This window comes from Mangifera indica, chromosome 18 (assembly GCF_011075055.1).
Source record: "Mangifera indica cultivar Alphonso chromosome 18, CATAS_Mindica_2.1, whole genome shotgun sequence".
Lineage (NCBI taxonomy): Eukaryota > Viridiplantae > Streptophyta > Magnoliopsida > Sapindales > Anacardiaceae > Mangifera > Mangifera indica.
The window spans coordinates 10,569,177-10,588,916 of NC_058154.1; the positions used below are offsets into that span (position 1 = coordinate 10,569,177).

The 19,740-nt window shown below is 31.4% G+C and overlaps 2 protein-coding genes across 2 annotated transcripts; both read left to right on the plus strand.

Annotated features, from left to right (window-relative positions):
• The first annotated feature begins 6,790 nt into the window (after positions 1 to 6,790).
• LOC123202451 (expansin-A12) lies at positions 6,791 to 8,942 on the plus strand. The gene is made up of 3 exons (XM_044618407.1): positions 6,791 to 7,109; positions 7,869 to 8,178; positions 8,470 to 8,942. Exons 1-3 carry the CDS (start codon positions 6,962 to 6,964, stop codon positions 8,783 to 8,785), a joined length of 774 nt encoding a protein of 257 aa, XP_044474342.1. The 5' UTR covers positions 6,791 to 6,961; the 3' UTR covers positions 8,786 to 8,942.
• A 2,258-nt stretch (positions 8,943 to 11,200) lies between these two features.
• Positions 11,201 to 14,327, plus strand: LOC123201341 (vicilin-like seed storage protein At2g18540). The gene is made up of 8 exons (XM_044616796.1): positions 11,201 to 11,761; positions 12,023 to 12,068; positions 12,417 to 12,466; positions 12,563 to 12,604; positions 12,968 to 13,081; positions 13,836 to 13,914; positions 14,016 to 14,087; positions 14,177 to 14,327. Exons 1-8 carry the CDS (start codon positions 11,280 to 11,282, stop codon positions 14,222 to 14,224), a joined length of 933 nt encoding a protein of 310 aa, XP_044472731.1. The 5' UTR covers positions 11,201 to 11,279; the 3' UTR covers positions 14,225 to 14,327.
• Positions 14,328 to 19,740: the final 5,413 nt, after the last annotated feature.

Here is a 19,740-nt window from a genome sequence, read left to right on the forward strand (position 1 = left end):
ATGCTGAAAAATGGAAGAGCTTAAAAATATTTTAGAGATACGCAAGTTAATACAGGATTATCAAGAAGAGATTTTAATATTGTACATATAATTATCAGTATTTTATTATATATAATACGCATCATATGAAATAATACAAATAAAATATAGTATATATTATAAAGTATATCAAATTAATATAATATAGTAGATATATCGTACGATATGATACATACTATTATAGGGGTGTATATGAGAAATATCAATGTTTTTAAAATCAGACCAGTAATCGAACTGGTGAGATTACTGAGTCACGGTTCGACCGGTTGAACTGACTGGGTTAACCTACAAAATATAAACAGTTGGAAAGAGAGCAAGCCGGACACTAAGTCTTTTCATTATGCGACACAACTTAAAAATTACCATCCCAACAACAATTAGCACATAGAACAAAATCATAGAAAGTGATTAAACTACAAGAAATGTAATATACAACTTTTCACGACCAATTAAACAACATTCAATCTAACTCACAATTAACCATCTAAACACTGTTTAGAAGATAACATAACCATTTAATTTTAAAACGCAAACACATGTGTAGTAAAATGATATATCACCAATTATTATTGTGATATAAGTTAGACTACTTAATTAAATTCCACTATTCCCAAAACCTAAACATCGCAATCCAACAACCATTAACACTAACAAAAGAAATTAGAAAGGTATTGGATTCACATTACACAATTTTTTACTACTAACCATAGAAACAATATAAAATCTCATTCAATTATCTATAATTCACTCTATATGAATTTAACAACTTAATAACCTACATAAAACACAACACAACCATTTTATAAATACATCAGACCTTATAATCTAATCATTAATCTACTACAACACACAAAAATTGCAATAACACTAAAAATAGTTTGCTAGTCAATAACACTGATGATAACAAAGTATATTTGTTTCTTTGAATCGTAAATTCCAATTCATGGAAACAAAGACAAAAAACTCAAAAAAACCAAAACAACAAAACAATTTTTAATATCTTAATCAAACAATTCGCACTCTACGACGGAAGCTCTAATCAATCTTCATCATTATCATGGGCATCAAATATCACCATTGCATCATCTTCATCACCTATAAAAATATAATAAAGTTATAATCTAATATAAAATTTAAATATACATGAACTTAAAAAACCTATTGATTTTAAACCAACCTTTAGGATCATGAGAACATGACTCTTCAATATCTTTTTGATATTCTTCATCAAGCATATTTTCTAATTCATCATAATCAAGTTCTTCTTCTTCTTCTTCTTCATCCACAACCCAAAACTCAGTTTTATTAATTGATTCATAATCTACATAATCATATGACTTCTTGGAATATTCAATCCTATACATTGATATAAAAATATTATTCCCATTAGTAAACCTAATATAAAATACATACATATATATGAACATGTAAAATCACATGAGAAAAGAAATTTAATTTTTTTTATACCTATCTTTCAATCGTAGATTGTAATGAATATAGACAAGATCATTAAGCCTTTGATGCTCTAGCTTATTTCTTTTCTTCGTGTGTATGCATTCAAATACATTCCAGTTTCGTTCACATCCAGATGAAGAAGTTGTTTGGCTAAGAAACCTTATTGCTAACTTTTGTAGATTTGGAGTATCATAACCAAATAATCTCCACCATTCATCTTTCATTAAAAAACAAGTTAAATGATCAAATTATTAAAATACAGTAAATAAAATTAAAGATAATATTAAACATTAAAGCATGGATAAATTTTGATTCTTATCGGATCGAATATTCTTGCTACTAGTATAAGCTAATGAACAAGAAAAACTTTTTAAACAATTTCGATATAAACCAGTTTCAGCTAACAACTTTGACTTGTCACATATAATCTGTTTTTCAATCACATCCATCAACCCACTCATAATCTCTGGTTTTTTGCAAAAATTGTCTCAATCATATTGAAAAGGTAGGTTTAACCAATATGTTGCAACATGAAGACTTTGACGCAACATTTTATCCCATCTAGCATCTATAATGTTGGTATAGGGCTTGTACAAATGCTTCTTATTTTTGAACAACTTTTTAATACCCAAGTGTGCCCTATATAGCCTTTCATAAACATAACCTAAAGCAGGTTTTTCATTAGAATCACAAATATGCAAAAGATGTATTAGTGGAGTCATAATCCTTACTGTGATCAAGCAATTATTCCAAAAATTTCCATTAAGAACAATTTGTTTAACCTCTTTACCCTTTTGCATCTTTAAGAATTTTTTGTAATTTGCATCAATAACAAGAGCTTGCAAATCATCTTTATGATCATGTAAACTTTTCAAAGCAATAAAATTGGTGGCAAAGCGAGTGGCTCCAAGACGAATAATTTCTCTCCAATTCGGCCTTTTTCTTAACTAATTTAAAGTCCATTTATAATTATAAAAAAAATTGTTACCTTATAAGCAAGATTAACGAAACTCTGCACCTCAGACATTTCTCCTATGTCCTTCATTATTAAATTAATGTAATGAGTAACGCATGGTGACCAACTAATGTAAGGAAATCTCTCACAAAGTAAATATCCTACAACTTTGTAGTTCTCTCCATTATTAGTCACCATATGAACTACATTTTGAAGACCCACCCATTCAGCCAATTCTACAAACAAATTACACAAACTTTTTGCATTTGTAGAGAAACTTGAAGTATCAACTGATTTGACAAATGTAATTCCTCTAGGACAATACACTAAGAAATTTATTAAAGATCTTTGTCTTGTGTCTAACTAACCATCGGCCATAATGGAACAACCTGTTTCATCCCAAGTGCTTCGATAAGAGTCGAAAATCAACTTTACATGTTGCTTAGCATTTTTCAACAAATTTACACGTAAAGCATGTTAAGATGGACCTTTATATCCATGACCCGTATTTGTTATCTTACTTATTGCAGTTTGATAAAAAAGAGAATTCACCGCATTTATAGAAATACATGCATTGTAAAACCATAAGACAATTTCCAAGTCAGTATCATGTCATCTTTCTTGACTTTGCATACATGTCTTGATACTCGATTGAGAAAGATCACAAGACATTTTGAAAAATGTGTCAATAGTAGCACTTGTTTTTCTCTTTCCTTTATAAGAACTTCTAGACTGATACCCAAAAATCTCTTGAATATCATTATGTTCATTATATAATCCCTTTCTTTCTTTGGCTTTATCAATATTTTCTTGTAATGACTCTTTTATTTGAAATTGAACATCTTCAGTAACCTTCTTATATGGATCAACATTACCTCTTTCTCTAGTTAAATGCTGTTTCATTCTATTAATACCTCCACCTGCTTTTTTTTTTTTTTGACAAAATCCACATATTAACACCTTCTTCCCATTAGAATTACTTCCCTCACTAATATACTTTGATGTTATATCTTTTTTTTTGTCATATGGAGTGTTTAGAAGATGCTTGTCGTCTAGATTCTGCCTCAAAAGATAGTATTGACCTTGATGATATGTTTTCCATTTCACTGAAAAAATAAACTATTATTAAAATGACATTATTACAAGCAAACACTTTTTAATAAGGTAAAATGGACACACTAACTTAGACATGTGATTTTTTAATCCTACCAAGAATTGAATGTTCTCATTCATCACTAATCATAGCAAAAAAATAATGGTCAAGGATTATGCAAACTTAACTACAAATAATTTTCAATAATTCACTACTGGGAGATTTCTATGAAATGTCAAAATAGAATTTTTAACTTGCTTGAAAAGGGTAGAATGTTGAAGCTCCAGTGATTATAATTTATAACATGATAAAATTTAAGTAGCAAAGTGGGTTTTATATATAATTAACCGAAAAAACAAATTTAATAGCTTCCAATCTGCACCTTAGGGTAGCAGTTTTTACAGGCAATGGTTTAATTCAGTTGTCTTTAACATGACCTAACATGATTTTTTTGTCTGTTAAACAATTTCAAACACCAATATCAAAGTATTAGCAATGCTATGATTTAATCAACTACCCAGCACCCAAAAACTAAAACTGAAACAATAATAGAATGGATTTCACTAAACAAAAACAAAGATCATGACCCTTTCAAACAAAAAAAAAGCATTGAGACCATAGATTAAAGTAAACCCATTTCAACAAATAAGGAAATAAATAATAAATCAAGAAGAAGAAGACTTACTGGAGGAAAGAAGAAGACGTGGCGCCTGCTGGGAGATATTTTGTTTAAGTGAAATTGTGAATTGGGAATCTTTAGGGTTTTGTTTTATGTTAATAAATTAATAATATAATAATATTTTATTAATTAAGTAATCCAGACTGAGAAGACACAAGCTGCCAAGAGAGCCAAACCCGGTTTGTTAGAATTAATAATAATGTGCAGTGTTTGTTGAAATTTTAAAGTCAAACCCGATTTTTCCAGTTCTAACCGGTTCATCCGGTTCATTGGTTTTGACCGAATTTGACCGAGTTATTTACCAAACCATATTTTCACATCAATCGGACCGGACTTAAAGCCAGTTCCCAGTTGAACCTATCGGTCTGGTCCAATTTTCAAAACATTAAAAAATATTAAATTTTCAATAGTGTTTATAAAATTTTCTAAAATGATGATATATTAATTAGATTTTTTTAATTATTTTATTTTTTAAAAATTGTATCATATGATATGATATGATACTCAATACATGATATAAAAACCCGATTTTTCTAGTTCTAATCGGTTCATCCGGTTAATCGGTTTTAATCGAATTTGATCGAGTTATTTACCAAACCATATTTTCACATCAATCGGACCGGACTTGAAGTCGATTCCCAGTTGAACCTATCGGTCTGGTCCAATTTTTAAAACATTAAAAAATATTAAATTTTCAATAGTATTTGTAAAATTTCTAAAATGATGATATATTAATTAGATTTTTTAAATTATTTTATTTTTTAAAAATTGTATCATATGATATGATATGATACTCAATACATGATATATAAAATTATATTTTTGACATACGATACAATACGCGATTCTGACTACCATAATTGTATAATGTTGTTTATGTTTGCTTGCACCATATTAACATAACTTTATCACAAGTATAATCATTTTGAAAAATATTGTATTAATTATCGTAATTGATTAAGGAAATAAAAACAATAAATTACATATATTATATACACCACCTCTATATATTACATTAGTAATAAAACTATATGCACAGATAATGATATATTATTATATGATTGAGTATTGCTTAATTTCTAACTTTAAATTACCTAATTATATGATGACAAATCATTAAGCTAATTGTGAATAGATCATAATTTAACATACATTATGTTATCTTGTATAGTTTGTGTGGACTTTTTCTTTCATAATACATAGATTTAGTTTGAGCTCAGTTCAAAATAAAATTAGACTTAAATCAAGGTAGGATCTTGAAACCCAACTTGACTCAATTAAGTTTGATTCGAATTCGTTTAGCTCAAAGTTGTACCAAGTTCAAATCAGGAGGTTTGGCTCTTTTTTAAAACTAAGCAGAAGCTAACCTTAGGGAGTTCAACTTGGTTTGGCTCGTGAGTTGGTTAGATTTAGTTCAAATTTGGTTTGTGTCTTGATTCAGATTATGTCATTTAATTATTAAAATGACGTTATTTTATCAATAAACTATGAATTTGAATCATAAATTTTAGTCATAAACTCAAACGAAACCATTTTCATTTAAGTTAAACTTAAACTGCCATTAATTTTGACTTGTCAAACTTGAATTAAGTTATTTTTCATTCAAGTTAAACTTAAACTAAAAAGTGTTTAGTCTCAACTCAATTCGTATCTTCCCTAGTTCGAAATCAGAACAACAAGCTCGAATTTATGCTCAACTCGCTTGAAACAATATCTTTGGAGTAGAGAAGATCTCTGGTGCGACAACACTGGGCAAATCTTCTCCACCCTTAATGTGCATATTGCAGTATATCAGATTTGCCAGTATGCATCAAAATATATTGATGAATGATCATTTTTCACAAATATGCATGATATACATAATAAGTTGCAAAATCTCGGTTGTCTTATAACATAAGGAGCATAGTAATCGAATCGTATATTGTATTGTGTCTTGATAATCTAATTTTTTATATCGAATATCAGGTATCATATCGTATCATATAATATGATTTTTAAAAAACAAAAAATAAAATATTAATAAAATAATACAAAAATTGAATTAACACTTCATCATTTTGAACAATATCATAAACATCCTTAAAAATTTAGAATTTCTTACATACATCTTTACTACATTATTATTTTCTCTAAAAAATATATCGATCAATATCGATAATATGTATTATATCGTAAAATATGTATCGTATCATATGATACATTTATTATATTATATTAATTTGATATATTTTATTATATGTATCTTTTTTTATCTGTGTATTATAAAATACTAATAATTATGGTACAAATTACTAATAATTTCAAACTATTTGTGAAAATAAGATTATTTAAAGTATCCTACTATTGATAACAGAAAGTAAAAGTCGATCCATTCAGGACTGAATCTGAAACACGATGAGTCACCGACAAATTAGACTTAGAAGAAGCATCTGCCAGACTAGCCATCACATGCTGCTGCTCTCTACGGTCACTCTCTCAACTCAACTGCCTGCTGTCCCTCCTGCTCACCGTACTCAGCTTCTGTACTTTACAGGATGCCAAAAAACGCGGTTTCATTTTTTAATTTTCCAAAAGGATAACGTTAATGAGTCTTCATTCGGAAGATAATCACCGACAACCGCGTCCATGAATCTATAAAACTCAAGCTCCCTCTTCAAGAATTTCCATATCTAGCAATCTTCTGTTCCCCAAAAATTCCCAACTTTGGTGTTCGTTTGGTGAGAAAATTAAGCCTGTCGAAATGGGTCTGATTGTTCTTCCTTCTGTATTGCTATGGCAGATTTTCTTCTTCGTTACTGTGATGCTTGAGGGCATTCATTGCCAAGCTGGTCGTTTGCTTTACGCTCATGCAACTTTCTATGGAGCCAACCAGAGCCCCTCCACTCTTGGTAAGTAGTTTTTGAATAAACCTTTTATTTCCAAGCAAGAACTAATGCACTTAGTAATGAGTGGGTGTTAGGATTTTAAATATAAGATATAAGATTTAGATTTCACGTTTAAAATATAGACTTCAGATGTGAGATTTATAGGCTTTGGGCTCTCCATATTAATTGTTGGTTTTTGAAGTGTAATTCTCTCACGGTTTATATACTTTGGTATCAAAGTCAATATCATATCTCTCAATTACAATCATGCAATACAAGTGAGATGTCGACATTGTAGTGTTCACTCATAGCGAACAGTAGCTAGTACACAATCAACCCGCATGGGTGTCAGGGCAATTATATTACGTCAATATTGTAATGTTTGTTTACAGCTAGTAGAAAGTTAGTGCACAATCAACTTGCATAGACATCGAGGTTAAAGAGTGTGATTGTATGTTAAGATCTCAAATGTAATATATAACACTTGGATCCATAGCTAGTGTACAGCCAACTTATACAGGCATCGAGATTGCGGAAAATGAGAGTATGTAAGGATTATATTAACAAGATATAACTCTTGGATCCCACATCATTGAATGGAAAGTATGGGCCTAGTTTTAGGTGCGTTCCCTCAATGGTCCTATTCGTGACAAAAGAGCTTCACTAAAAAAATTTCATTAATTTGGTTCCATTTTTTAATATCATGAATATGTTTATTCCTTGATTCTTCATTTTAGACATTGATGATCATATTTAATGTTTACTTTCGTAAATATTTATTAGGGGGAGCTTGTGGTTATGATAACACCATTCATGCCGGCTTCGGAATCAACACGGCGGCTCTGAGTGGAGCACTATACAGAGGCGGGGAGGCGTGCGGTGCTTGCTACCAGCTGATGTGCGACTTCAAGGCTGATCCAAAGTGGTGTCTCCGCCGTGCCACTGTGACTGTAACAGCCACCAATTTCTGCCCGCCGAATAACAACGGCGGGTGGTGCGATCCCCCTCGCCAACACTTCGACATGTCCATGCCTGCTTTCCTGCGCATTGCTCGACAGGGCAATGAAGGCATCGTTCCTGTCCTCTATCGAAGGTACACCAAATTCAGATCAGCCATATTTACTAATTGACGAAACTTGACAGAGTTTGAATGAAAATGATACTGCATATAAATTCTCAGTACAAATACGTATATTTATACAAATACAATACTAAACTTTAATTCTAATACTAATATTATACCAGAAAGAAAATCCTAACTGATTTGAGAAATAAAGTACAAGAATAATACATCGAGAACTAAAGTACGGGAATAATACGTAGAGAACTTGATTAACAGTAGAATTATGCTCTTATTTATCTGTATTTTGTTTACATGTTGAAGAGTGGCGTGCAAGAGGAGAGGGGGCGTCCATTTCACATTGAGGGGGCAGTCGAATTTCAACCTGGTGATGATTTCGAACGTGGGCGGCAGCGGCGACGTGAGGGCTGCATGGGTGAGAGGGTCAAGGACAAGGACGTGGGTGGCCATGCAGAGAAACTGGGGGGCAAACTGGTCAACCAGCATCGATCTTCGAAACCAGAAACTCTCTTTTAAGATCACCTTGGTCGATCAGAAAACTCTTCTGTTCTTCAATGTCGTGCCTTCGTCCTGGAGATTTGGCCAGACTTATTCTTCCAAGAACCAGTTCTCCACTTAATTAACATTTATTTATACAGTAATTACTAATTAATTAATCAGCAATATGTCCAAGAACTGTGTTTTTATGTGTTCTGTTCTGGACATAATTTAGTACTTCTAAATTATTTGTAATTTTCATAAATAGATGGCTCCTAAAACTGGGAGAAAATTCTATATTTGTTATAAAATTCAAGTTAATTAATAAAATTTTTAATATTTAATAAGAATAATAGTAATAGTTGAAGTCCCGCAAAAATAAGGCCAAACAACTATTTCTATCTAAGTTTTAATGTAAAAACAAATACATATTTACAAAATTTCGAAAATTCAAACACCTATTTATGATCAAATTTCTATTAAAAATCTCAATTAAAGTTAGAGTTAAAATCATCATTTATTAAAAAAATTAAAATTTTATCCCATTTTCCGTCACAGGTTTAAAAACTTACGATTTTTCCACACCCAAAGTTTCCAAATTTTGAAAAATGATCATTTTACTCTTAAATACCTAGGTTTTCTTTCTCCCATCTTTGACAACAACAACCATTTGAAGACGAGACAAAGAGTTGGTGACCATATCTTGCAGACGAATCTTCGTCTCTGTCAACGAAAAGATGTCGTCTCTTCATTTCCGATGAAGAGATCCAATCTTTTCATCAGAAATAGTTTAAGATGCGTCGATCAACGATTTACCATTAAGAGGGGAGGTCATTGATTCCAAAGATTGTGGTCAGAAGGGTGAAGAAAAAAACCCTAGGTTTGGGGGAAAAATTATGATTTTTCAAAGTTAGAAAACTTTCGACAGAGGTGAAATTGTTAGTTTTTAAAACTTAGGAGAAAAATATGATTAATTATATATATATTTTAATATTATTAGCCAAATGAAAATTTTACTATTGCCTCTAATTGAAAATTCTAATGGTAATTGACCTATGAGTGAGATTTTGATTTTTTCTAACCTTACAAATGTGTAATTGCTAGATTGATTTGTCATATCAAAACACACCCAGAAATTTGTCATATGAAAACATACTCAGAATGGCTAACCAAATGATTGAAATGCTCTAGGGCGGAACCACCTTGTAAAAGATCACAATTCTACAAATTTTTCTTTTTCGTTCCTTTTAAACTTTAGAAAACAAAAATAACTAGTTCACCTTTTTATTGCACAATTTACATTTACTTTGTTAGATTTTAGGTGAAAAAAGTGTAATGCATATGCTATCAACCCCACAAATCAAGTTCATGGCTCACCCCTCCCCAAACGAAGAAGAGATACTCAGCTAAGAACGAGAACAAAAATAATTAAAATCTTCGTAATTAGGGAAGAAAATAAATATGTCACTAGGCCATCCATTCCCCAATTCATCCCCTCCCATACATTATATCAAAATCTTAAAAAATTTAATCATCTTTAAAAATTTTCAATTATTATAATTATATACTGACACATAATAAATATTCTATTAATTTTCTAGTAGGGATGACACATAATAAATATTCTATTAATTTTCTAGTAGAGATGACACATAATAAATATTCTATTAATTTTCTAGTAGAGATGAGAAGAGGAAGAACAATAGAATTTTTCCCATGAGAACAAGGCAGGGAAGGAGAGAAAAGTTCGTTTTTTTTTTTTAGGAAGAGGATGAAGGTTCTCTATTATCTCTATATTAAATATTAGATAGGGAAAAAGAAAGAATTCTCTTATAAAAATGAGATTAGGATTATCGTATTTGTTCCTTACCCAATCTGTTGCCACTCCAAGTCATCATGGGGTGGAAAAATGTTTTTAGGTCAAACTTTAGGTGGGAAAATGTAATTCACTCTTAAACCGAATGGTGGTTCAATGGCCAAGGATACATGTGAGAAGTGGCAAAACAATTGTCAGGGGCATTTTAGTCTTTCAAAGATAATTGGTGTAAAAATGTTATATTGTGTAACTTCTATTCGTTTCAAGGATCAATTTAAAAGGCAAAAATTGTACTATTTTTTGGTTTTGCTAAAAAGCAATATTACCCGTGTATATTTTAAGTACAAAATTATATATATATTTATATATATTATCATATGATTGAACATTAATTTATCTATATAAAAATAATTAAACAATTTGAAAAAGAAGGCAAATTGATTCAGTAGCACTATGTATATAAATAATGATAACAAACTTATATATAAACGATGATGTATTGTCATGTGATTAGAGTGTCGTTTTATCTTTGATTCAAAATCATCAAATTATATGTTAACATGTTATTATTTGTCTTTATTGTTTGTGCGTATAGTTTTATTGAAATTGATTTATTTATTTTCTTAAGAAATTTTCTTCAAAATTAAAGTTTTTTGGTGGGTCAGTTTTGGGCCTAAATTGGGCCTCTTATTGGGTCTACGGGCTTACCGACTCATTTTCTCTGCAACCAAACAAACAAGTAACGGAAGCGTCAGTGCCTCACCATAAGCAATCATCGTTTTTCACTCTCCTTTTCTCTCTTTGGTCTCAACGAACCAAAATGGCTAGAGATCGAAACGGCACTCATCATGAAGAAGACGACGAAGTTCCTCCATCGAAGATCAAATCGAAACACAGGTCGCCAGAAAGTTCTGATTCAGACTCCGAAGATGACCGAAAACGCGTAAAAAGCGATAAACGAAAGCGGAAATCAGGAAAACGACGCCGTAGTCGAAGCGACGAAGATTCAGAGTCTGAATATTCTTCTTCCGCGTCCGAGTACTCGGATTCGGAGTCGGAATCCGAGTCGGAGAGCGAAGAGGAGAGGAGGGCGAGGAAGAGAAAGGAGAGGAAGAGAAGAAGAGAGAAGGAAGAGGAGAGAGAAAGGAAACGAAGGAAGAGAGAGAAAGAGAGGAGAAAAAGAGAGAAAGAAAAGAAAGAGAAGAGAAAGAAGAAGAAAAAGGAGAAGCTGGAAAGAGGTAAGAGAGGAGCCGTAACGAATTCCTGGGGCAAATATGGGATTATCAGAGAAACTGATATGTGGTATAGCCTTTTAACTCTCCAATACTTTTTCTTTAAATTTTAGACTTTTTGGCTATGTTTTCGTGTAGAGGTACTTGAAACAGGACTATTTTTGTGTTGATTTCAGCTTGGATGAGTTTATGTTTAGAGTTTGTAATGGAAATAGCGTTGAAATCATTGCCTGATTTATGTTTGGACTGAAGTTTTCTATTGTTAATTTCATGTGAAAGTTTTTGTTTTTACAGTAATGCGGGTTTTATGAGAAATTTATGTGTTATGTAGGAATAAGAGGCCTGAGTTCACAGCATGGCTAGCAGAAGTGAAGCAGGTATTTCATTCTTTACTCATTTAATACGCGTGCAAACTTTTGGATACATTATCACTTATTGTTTTGTTTATCATTCGGGGTTAGGCAAACAATTGCAGATAGAGATGTTAGTTATAGAAAGTTTCAAAAGAAAAAATAAAAATGCATGGTTGCTGGATAATGGAGATCTGTCATTCCTTTTTGTTTTTATAGCTATTCTAATTGTATTTGTCATTTTTTTCCTTCTTGTTCCTGAAACAGGTAGAAAACTAGGTTTAATCTGTTGTGTCGGTCAATCAGTTTCCATGTTTAGGTACTAGTTAAAAGAGCTGACTATATCATAATTGTTTGGATAATTTTCTGCTGCAGGTTAACCTGGAAAGCTTGCCTAATTGGGAAGAGAAACAAATGTTCAAGCAGTAAGTATGAAAACTATTTGTTGATTGTTTTCAGTTGAGTTCTTAAAAATGATACTGAAATTAAGTTTAGCACTTTTCAATTAATTAATTTTACAGATTCATGGAGGATCACAACACAGCTACCTTTCCTTCGAAAAAGTGAGGCTCTTTGCTGTTCTGTTTCTTTTACTTTGTTCATTTCATTTTACTAGATAAGAAACATTACTGCATTCTGGTGTTTTCTTGTGCTTTTATATGGATTTATATTCTAGCTTCTCAACACTGATGGAAAATTTAATTAAAAAAGTTTCTGTATATGATAAATCCATTACCTTGTTGGTCTTGATTTATTGTTAGATTTAAGTTACACATTCTCTTTTTTGGGATTGGTTAATAGTTGGAGTTCAGTATGTTGTTTACATATTATTTCCTCATAATGTGCTATCAAGAAGATGAATAAATGAGCATATTGGTAATTTGGAAATAATCTTGTCATGTTTGGTTGTGTTTGCATGGTGGAAGGTATTATAACCTTGATGCTTATCACAAACGCCAAATGGAAAAAGAATTGAAGAGGGGTTCCAACAAGGTCTCACTAGAGGAACGTACCATATTCAATGATGAAGAACAGCGCCGGTATGTTTTACCGCTTGCCACACTTTAGATTTATTCCTGAAGTTTAAATCATCTTCTATACTAGCTTTGTCATAATCCATGGACTCCTAGTTTGTCATTCTATTAAAGAGCAGTTTTAACTGTATGAATAGTTGCTTCAACTTGATGTATTATTTTCTTGAATATATCTCTCATCTGAACTGAACTCTTGCATTGAACTTTCCATATGCATACATTTTGGAAGCAATCATGAATCGTCACTCCTATGCTGAAGTAATCATTTTGGCAAATTCACTTAAGATCTTTGAAATGCCAGTTTGGTTATCTGTTTTCATTCTGCTGCAATTTGTCATTAAATTGGGCCAAATTTCAAAAATGCTTTTAGGTTTTGCATTGTGCTAATCAATATTGGATTTGATTATGAAACTTTGTGCAGATGATTTTTTGGAGCATTTTTTGTTTTCCTCCTATTTGTCTCCATGAGAAAGTACTTATCTGATCAGCATTGAGCAGAAAAATGTTCCATTTAATCATAATCATGGTTGCTGTGAAATAAAGTTTTAAATTCAACTTTAGGAGCCTTTTATTCAAGGTTTTGTTTCTGTTACTAAAAATATGGTGTTCAGATAGTTATGATTTTCTTGTTTGGGTTCTTAACCCACATGGTTATAACATGCCAAAACTCCTTTTTTTTCATGGATCTTTGCAAATTGAGGACAACCCACACTCAGTAAAACTGTTGCATCATCTCATTAATGATTTTCTTCTCTTTCAGATTGGAACTGCAACAAGCACGGGAAAAGCAAAAGGAAGAGGAGGTGGAAGCTTTAAAGCGCTCTATGCAGAGTGGAATGGTCAGCATTTTTTATCTCATTCTAATTTATTTTTCATTTTTAAAACCTTTAAATTCTGTGAAAATTTTGTTTTCTTATCTATTCAATGTTGGAATGTTTAGGCACAAGCAATGAAAGAGCAAGCACAACTCCGGGAAGAGATGGCCTATCAATACAAACTTGGCAACTTTGAGGTGAGGGAGTGAAATTTGATTTCTCTTTACACTTATTTTGTTAATCATCTCTTGCTAGTTGTTGATCTGTTACCAATATGTTCATGCAGGCTGCAGCAGCTATTCAGAGAAGATTGGACCCAGATGTTGCTATGTAAGATGGTTAGCTATATTGTTATGAATTGACTGTTTACGGTTTGTTTAACTTTAAATACAGAGTCCTAAGCTGGCAAGATTTTTAATGAAATCTGTTTTTGCTCAGATCCTCTGTTTAATAGGGCAGCAGATTGGTGCTGTGTTCTAGGTTTGAACCATCTTGTGACTTCAGTTTCTCTATAGCATTTTTTAAGATCCATAGGCATAGGCATATTTCAACTGCTTGTCCTATACTATCATCTTAGTATCAAAATATTGTTTTCAGGTTAGTTTGTTAGGACTCAATCCATAAGGTAGCTTTTATTATAAAAATGACACTTGGGTTTCAAATGTGGGGAAGGAAAAAAAAAAATAGGGTTTTGCTATTTGGATAATCAACTGTGACTGATTGTGAAAGGTCTCTGACGTCTCGAATAATCAGAAAATGGAAGGCTCTGGACCCCTCAAATTGTAACCTTACAATTAATGAAACAATTTTATTTTACTGTATTTAAATTTTCTGTTTTAGTTAAATAAGGGTTACAAGCCTAACATGGTTCAATTTATAGATACCAAACTTAGGCCTAGGCAGTAAGCCCTACAAATTTATTAGGGAAGTGACGATTATCTCCATTATTTTCCTTTATTAAGGAAATTTTCAAGTTTAAATAATGATATAATTATAATTAACAAAATAATTAATCTTCTCACATATTTTTACTTTAAAAACTCTATATCGTCATTTTTTCAAAATTTTAACCAAGAAATAATCTGGGTGAGGCCTGAAGTGAGGAGCCCACAGACAATGTCTTTGAATAGGACAGTAATAAAGGCATGAAAAGAAAATTTTGGAAACATAGATATTGATTATGGTGTCTAAAATAAGGCCAAATGACTATTTTCCACCTGCACTATGATGAAATGAGAACATTTTTATCATTTAAGTTTGAAAAGTTAATTTATCTATCCATTATTTCTTTATTTTATTAAATCTTATTTGGTTTTACTGGAATTTATTATTTTGTTCTTTATTGGTGTAACGGTGGAAATTTTCTCATCATTCAATTGCTAATATATTATTAATTTTATTGAAATTATGGAAATCATCTATCACTGTCATTTTCTCTACAAATTTCACCAGCATCTTTACCATTAACACCATTAGCTTTTTCTTTGGCGAAAATTTCACTTTTATACTTAGTCATCTCCACCACCAATCATCTGTGTCACCAGTATCATTAGACATCTCTCCTGCAAAAATTTTATTTTTACTCTCATCAACCATCTTCAGCACCAATTCTCACCATGTAATGGTGAAAACGCCCTCTTATTGTTGTCTTCACTACTAGCATCACCATGCTTCTCTCCGATTAAAAAAAAAATCCACGTTTACATTCACTAGCCATCTTCACCACCAGCCAATTATGTATTCCAAGTACTTCGCATGGATGGTTCTTATATGGTAGACGATATTTTTTATCAAGCTCCCTCAAACTCTTGGTGATCCAACCAACCACATGGAGTTTGATCTCGACAATAACCAATCGCGAGCTCTCTACAATAAAAGAGTTAAGATTGTCAAGAATCATAATTATCAGTATTTTATAATATATGATACGACACAAATAGAAAATTATATGTGTTTTGAGGTATATCATAATTAATATGATACAGAAAATATATTGTACGATATGATATGTATTATACAATATGGTATATATTACCAATATGAATCGATACATTTTTTAGATAAAACGATAATGTAATAAGAGCGTATGTGATAAATTATAAATTTTTAAAGGTACTTGTAATATTTTCTAAAATAAAAATATGTTAATTATAGTATTTTATTATTGAATTTTTTTTTTAAATTGTATCATATGATACGATACAATACTCGATATATAATATATAAAATTAGATTTTTGACACCAAATATAATATATGATTTAACTACCATGTCAAAAATTTTATGGCAAAGAAGGGGTTTGATGTTTTACCCTATGCACACTAGACAACACGCTTGAAGCAAACAAACAACAAGAAGATCTATAGTTATAATTGCAATTTCCTTATTTATTTTTATGTTTTCGCAATTAACGATATTTTAGTAGACATTAAACAAAATTGTTGAGATAAATATTTTTAAAGGTACATTTATTTTTAGTAGAAAAACATATTTGTCCTGATGCGATTTCGAAAGAATGACATCCAAAATGACAATTTAACATATTTTTAGATGCGATTTAACCAAATATAATAAGATTGTACTTTTGATAATACAGTTCAACCAAAATTATAGATGTAATATGACTATAATATTCAACTAATTATCCAAGATTAGGGTTAGATTCGAGTCAAACTTAAGCTTGACTCGATTCATATATAGTTGAGTTTGAGCTTATCGAACTCGTGAAAGTCAAATTTGAATTCGGTTTGAATTTAATTTAATTTATTTTTTGTTATTAAAATGACATCATTTTAATATATATTGATCAAAACGATGTCGTTTTATATCAAAAATTTTAATTAAAAAATCTAACAAATAGTTCAAGCTCGTTCGAACTCAATTATAATTGATTTGTTTCAAACTCGTTCGAACTAAGCTTAAACTGATTCGGTTTGAGTTTAATTTTATCCAAGATTGTTGTAAAAAGGAGTAAGGAGTTACTGAAAATATAAACATTAATTTGATATAAAAATTAATAAAATTGTTAAAAAATTAGAAAGTGGAAGAAAAACCCTCGTTCATTCGAATCTCATTAACTTGAATTATTTAGATTAAAAAGAAAAAAGAAAAGGGCATTAATTCTTCTGACGTTGTATAAGACACTTTTCCATTTGCTCTTAATAAAATATTCCAAATCTAAACCCCTCCAATTTGCACTTGCTTTCTTTTTCTCTGTTCACACATCAAGCTCCTTCTAGCTGCCACTCCACACTGTATGGTCTACTCTACTCTCAACAAGCTCTCTCGTTTCCTATTCTAGTTGCAGAAAGATCACATTTTTACTGTGAAAGCTTAGTCTATACTCTATAGAGAGCTTGTTCGGTGAAGAAGCCATGAGACCTTTGGCAGCAGTTATAGGAAGGTACCCATCAAGTGATGGAACGGTTCCAATTGATGGTGGAATCATAAGGCACCACAGGAAATGTAGAGATGTTGTATTTCTTGTTATTTTATAGCATTTTGGGTGGCCATGATCGTTAACTCCAGCTTTGGATTTAACCAAGGAAACCCACAAAGGCAAGCTTTTGATAATACCCTCTTCATCTACTTGATAATTCTCCATATGGGTTGCCTTTTGTTTTGGTAAAGTTAGATTTTATTTCCTTTGCTTTTGACGGTATGTTTGATGTCGTCTCAATGGGGTTCGTTTTCTTGCGTTCATATATCAGATAGGTCTCTTATTATTTCCATTTCAATACCTTTTTCATATATGTGCTTTCTTCCCCTTTCTTAAGTGTATGTATCTTGTTGTACTACTAATGGTTAGGCTTTAGGTGGCTATTAGGTTCTTATCTTTGTTCAAGTATCCTTTTCATCAGTTTGGTTGATGAAGAATTCGATGTGAAGAAACGAAAAGACAAATGTATTAACATACAGAATTGTGAGGCTGGCGAAATTTGGATTTATACTAGCAATTGCACCAATAAATTAAGGCCGAAGGACCTATTCGATTCTGTTATTTTTTAAAACCTCAAATATGCACTTATATATTGTTAAAATTAATTAAATTCATTAATTTTAAAGTTTTATTTTTTGGCGTCGTTTATTTGTTTGGACGACAAACTAGATGAATCATTTGTTTGCAAATGAATTATCTTTATTTAAACGATTCATTGTCATTCAAACAAAGATGAAATTGATTATGATTTCATCTTATGTCAAAAGAAAATGGTTAATTTTTTGAATTTAAAAGAGAAAATAAAATAAATATTTTTATTAATATCACAGATCAAATAATAATTTTAAACCTAAAATTAATTAATTTAATTGATTTTAATCATCCATTGATAGATGAGTATTTGGGTGGAGGGATGATTCTTTCCCGGTTCTTCTAAAAGAAGTGATGGCTTGGGATCATATTCTTTTGAAGGCGAACTGGAATGTCGACTTTGTTACGTGTCAGTTTCTTTTCGATCCAACACAACTGGTTGCTAGACTCTCCAATAGCATAATTGTGCGCCTGCCTTAAAAGCATGGCATCAGTATGTGCACACGTTTCAGTCTGCTCCCCAGAATTTGATTATTTTGTGTATACGAAACGGCCAAAGCACTTTTCCCCAACCAAAGTTTAACGCTTTTCTCAAGTTTTCACATATTACTTTCGGAAAACTCAAATACCTATCTATACACAATTATAGTGAATTAAATTTATTAATTTTAAAATATTATCTCATTTTCTCTCATAAATCCTTAAAATTAATAGTTTTTCTCAAAATTTATTTTCTCATAGGGAAAAACCCCTTTTTCGACACTATCTTAATATATCAAACCCAAAAGAATCTATGTATTTTGCCACCCAAGCAATGGAAGGACATTTTATTTGGTGGTTCCTATTTGCTTTAGTTCATTTTACACCTGTTTATTTCAGTATGTCCTTGGAAAGAACAAAAGAAAAAAAAAAACCAAATTTTTAAAAGAAGCCAAAATGATGCGATGCTGAACAGATCAAGCCTAAAGTGGGGAATTATCCTTGTATTTTCAGTTAATTAGCATGATACCAAAAACCCAATATTTTTCTTAGAGTTGATCTCCCGAGCTCCTTGGCGGCATTCCACAACAGTGAAATTTCTCAGACTTTCAGTTATTGGAGATAATTGGTCCATTAGGATTCTATGGGCATGTGCAATTGGAAGTGCAATCAGTATGTCTTGCTAAACTCTTTTATCAGATTTTTGCTTACCAAATTTTGTTTGATTGACAGATCATTAGATTTGCCCTTTTTTAACCTCTTCCACAAGCTATTGAGGATAGTTACATAATGTTATTTTGTATAGGCCTGTATATGGTTGCTGTAGAGGGACAAATGCGGAACAGAGACCGAATGTTGGCTGAAAGTCTTAAGGCAGCAGAAGCAGAAGGCGTTGGAGATGAAGTTTGAATGTCCATGTACCTGAATGTAATGAACTTTCTTTTTAACAACGTTTTAAAGAACTAAACCAATATTTCAAAGTAGGGTGTTTTCTGTTAGCAAAAATTGACGCAATATAGAGAGCAAGAAGTGAAGGCTTTGAAGCGTGATAAACACTTTCATTAAAGTAATATTTGCCTTCACTTAAAATAAATTTCATAATCTGAAACGCAGGTTCTTGCAGAAACAGTTGGCATCATCACTTTCTCACCATGAACGTAAAAGAAGCTCATAAATCAGTCTTCACAGAAGCTCCATGATTCCGGATTCCAACCAAAAACCATAACGACGACTTTTGTGCTTTACTCTGTTTCTCCTCCTCTCTGGCACATCCTCAAATCTATATACACCCCCCTAAAACTTACATTCAGAACCATTCAAAGGAGCCAGCTTAGCCAAAA

Bases quoted from the DNA above. Each gene is read 5' to 3' on its own strand.
- LOC123202451 (XM_044618407.1), top strand. From the start codon at position 6,962: ATGGGTCTGATTGTTCTTCCTTCTGTATTGCTATGGCAGATTTTCTTC. The intron at 7,110-7,868 runs GTAAGTAGTTTT...AATATTTATTAG, and splicing joins CCAGAGCCCCTCCACTCTTG to GGGGAGCTTGTGGTTATGAT. The intron at 8,179-8,469 runs GTACACCAAATT...TACATGTTGAAG, and splicing joins GTTCCTGTCCTCTATCGAAG to AGTGGCGTGCAAGAGGAGAG.
- LOC123201341 (XM_044616796.1), top strand. From the start codon at position 11,280: ATGGCTAGAGATCGAAACGGCACTCATCATGAAGAAGACGACGAAGTT. The intron at 13,082-13,835 runs GTATGTTTTACC...CTTCTCTTTCAG, and splicing joins AATGATGAAGAACAGCGCCG to ATTGGAACTGCAACAAGCAC. The intron at 14,088-14,176 runs GTGAGGGAGTGA...ATGTTCATGCAG, and splicing joins ACAAACTTGGCAACTTTGAG to GCTGCAGCAGCTATTCAGAG.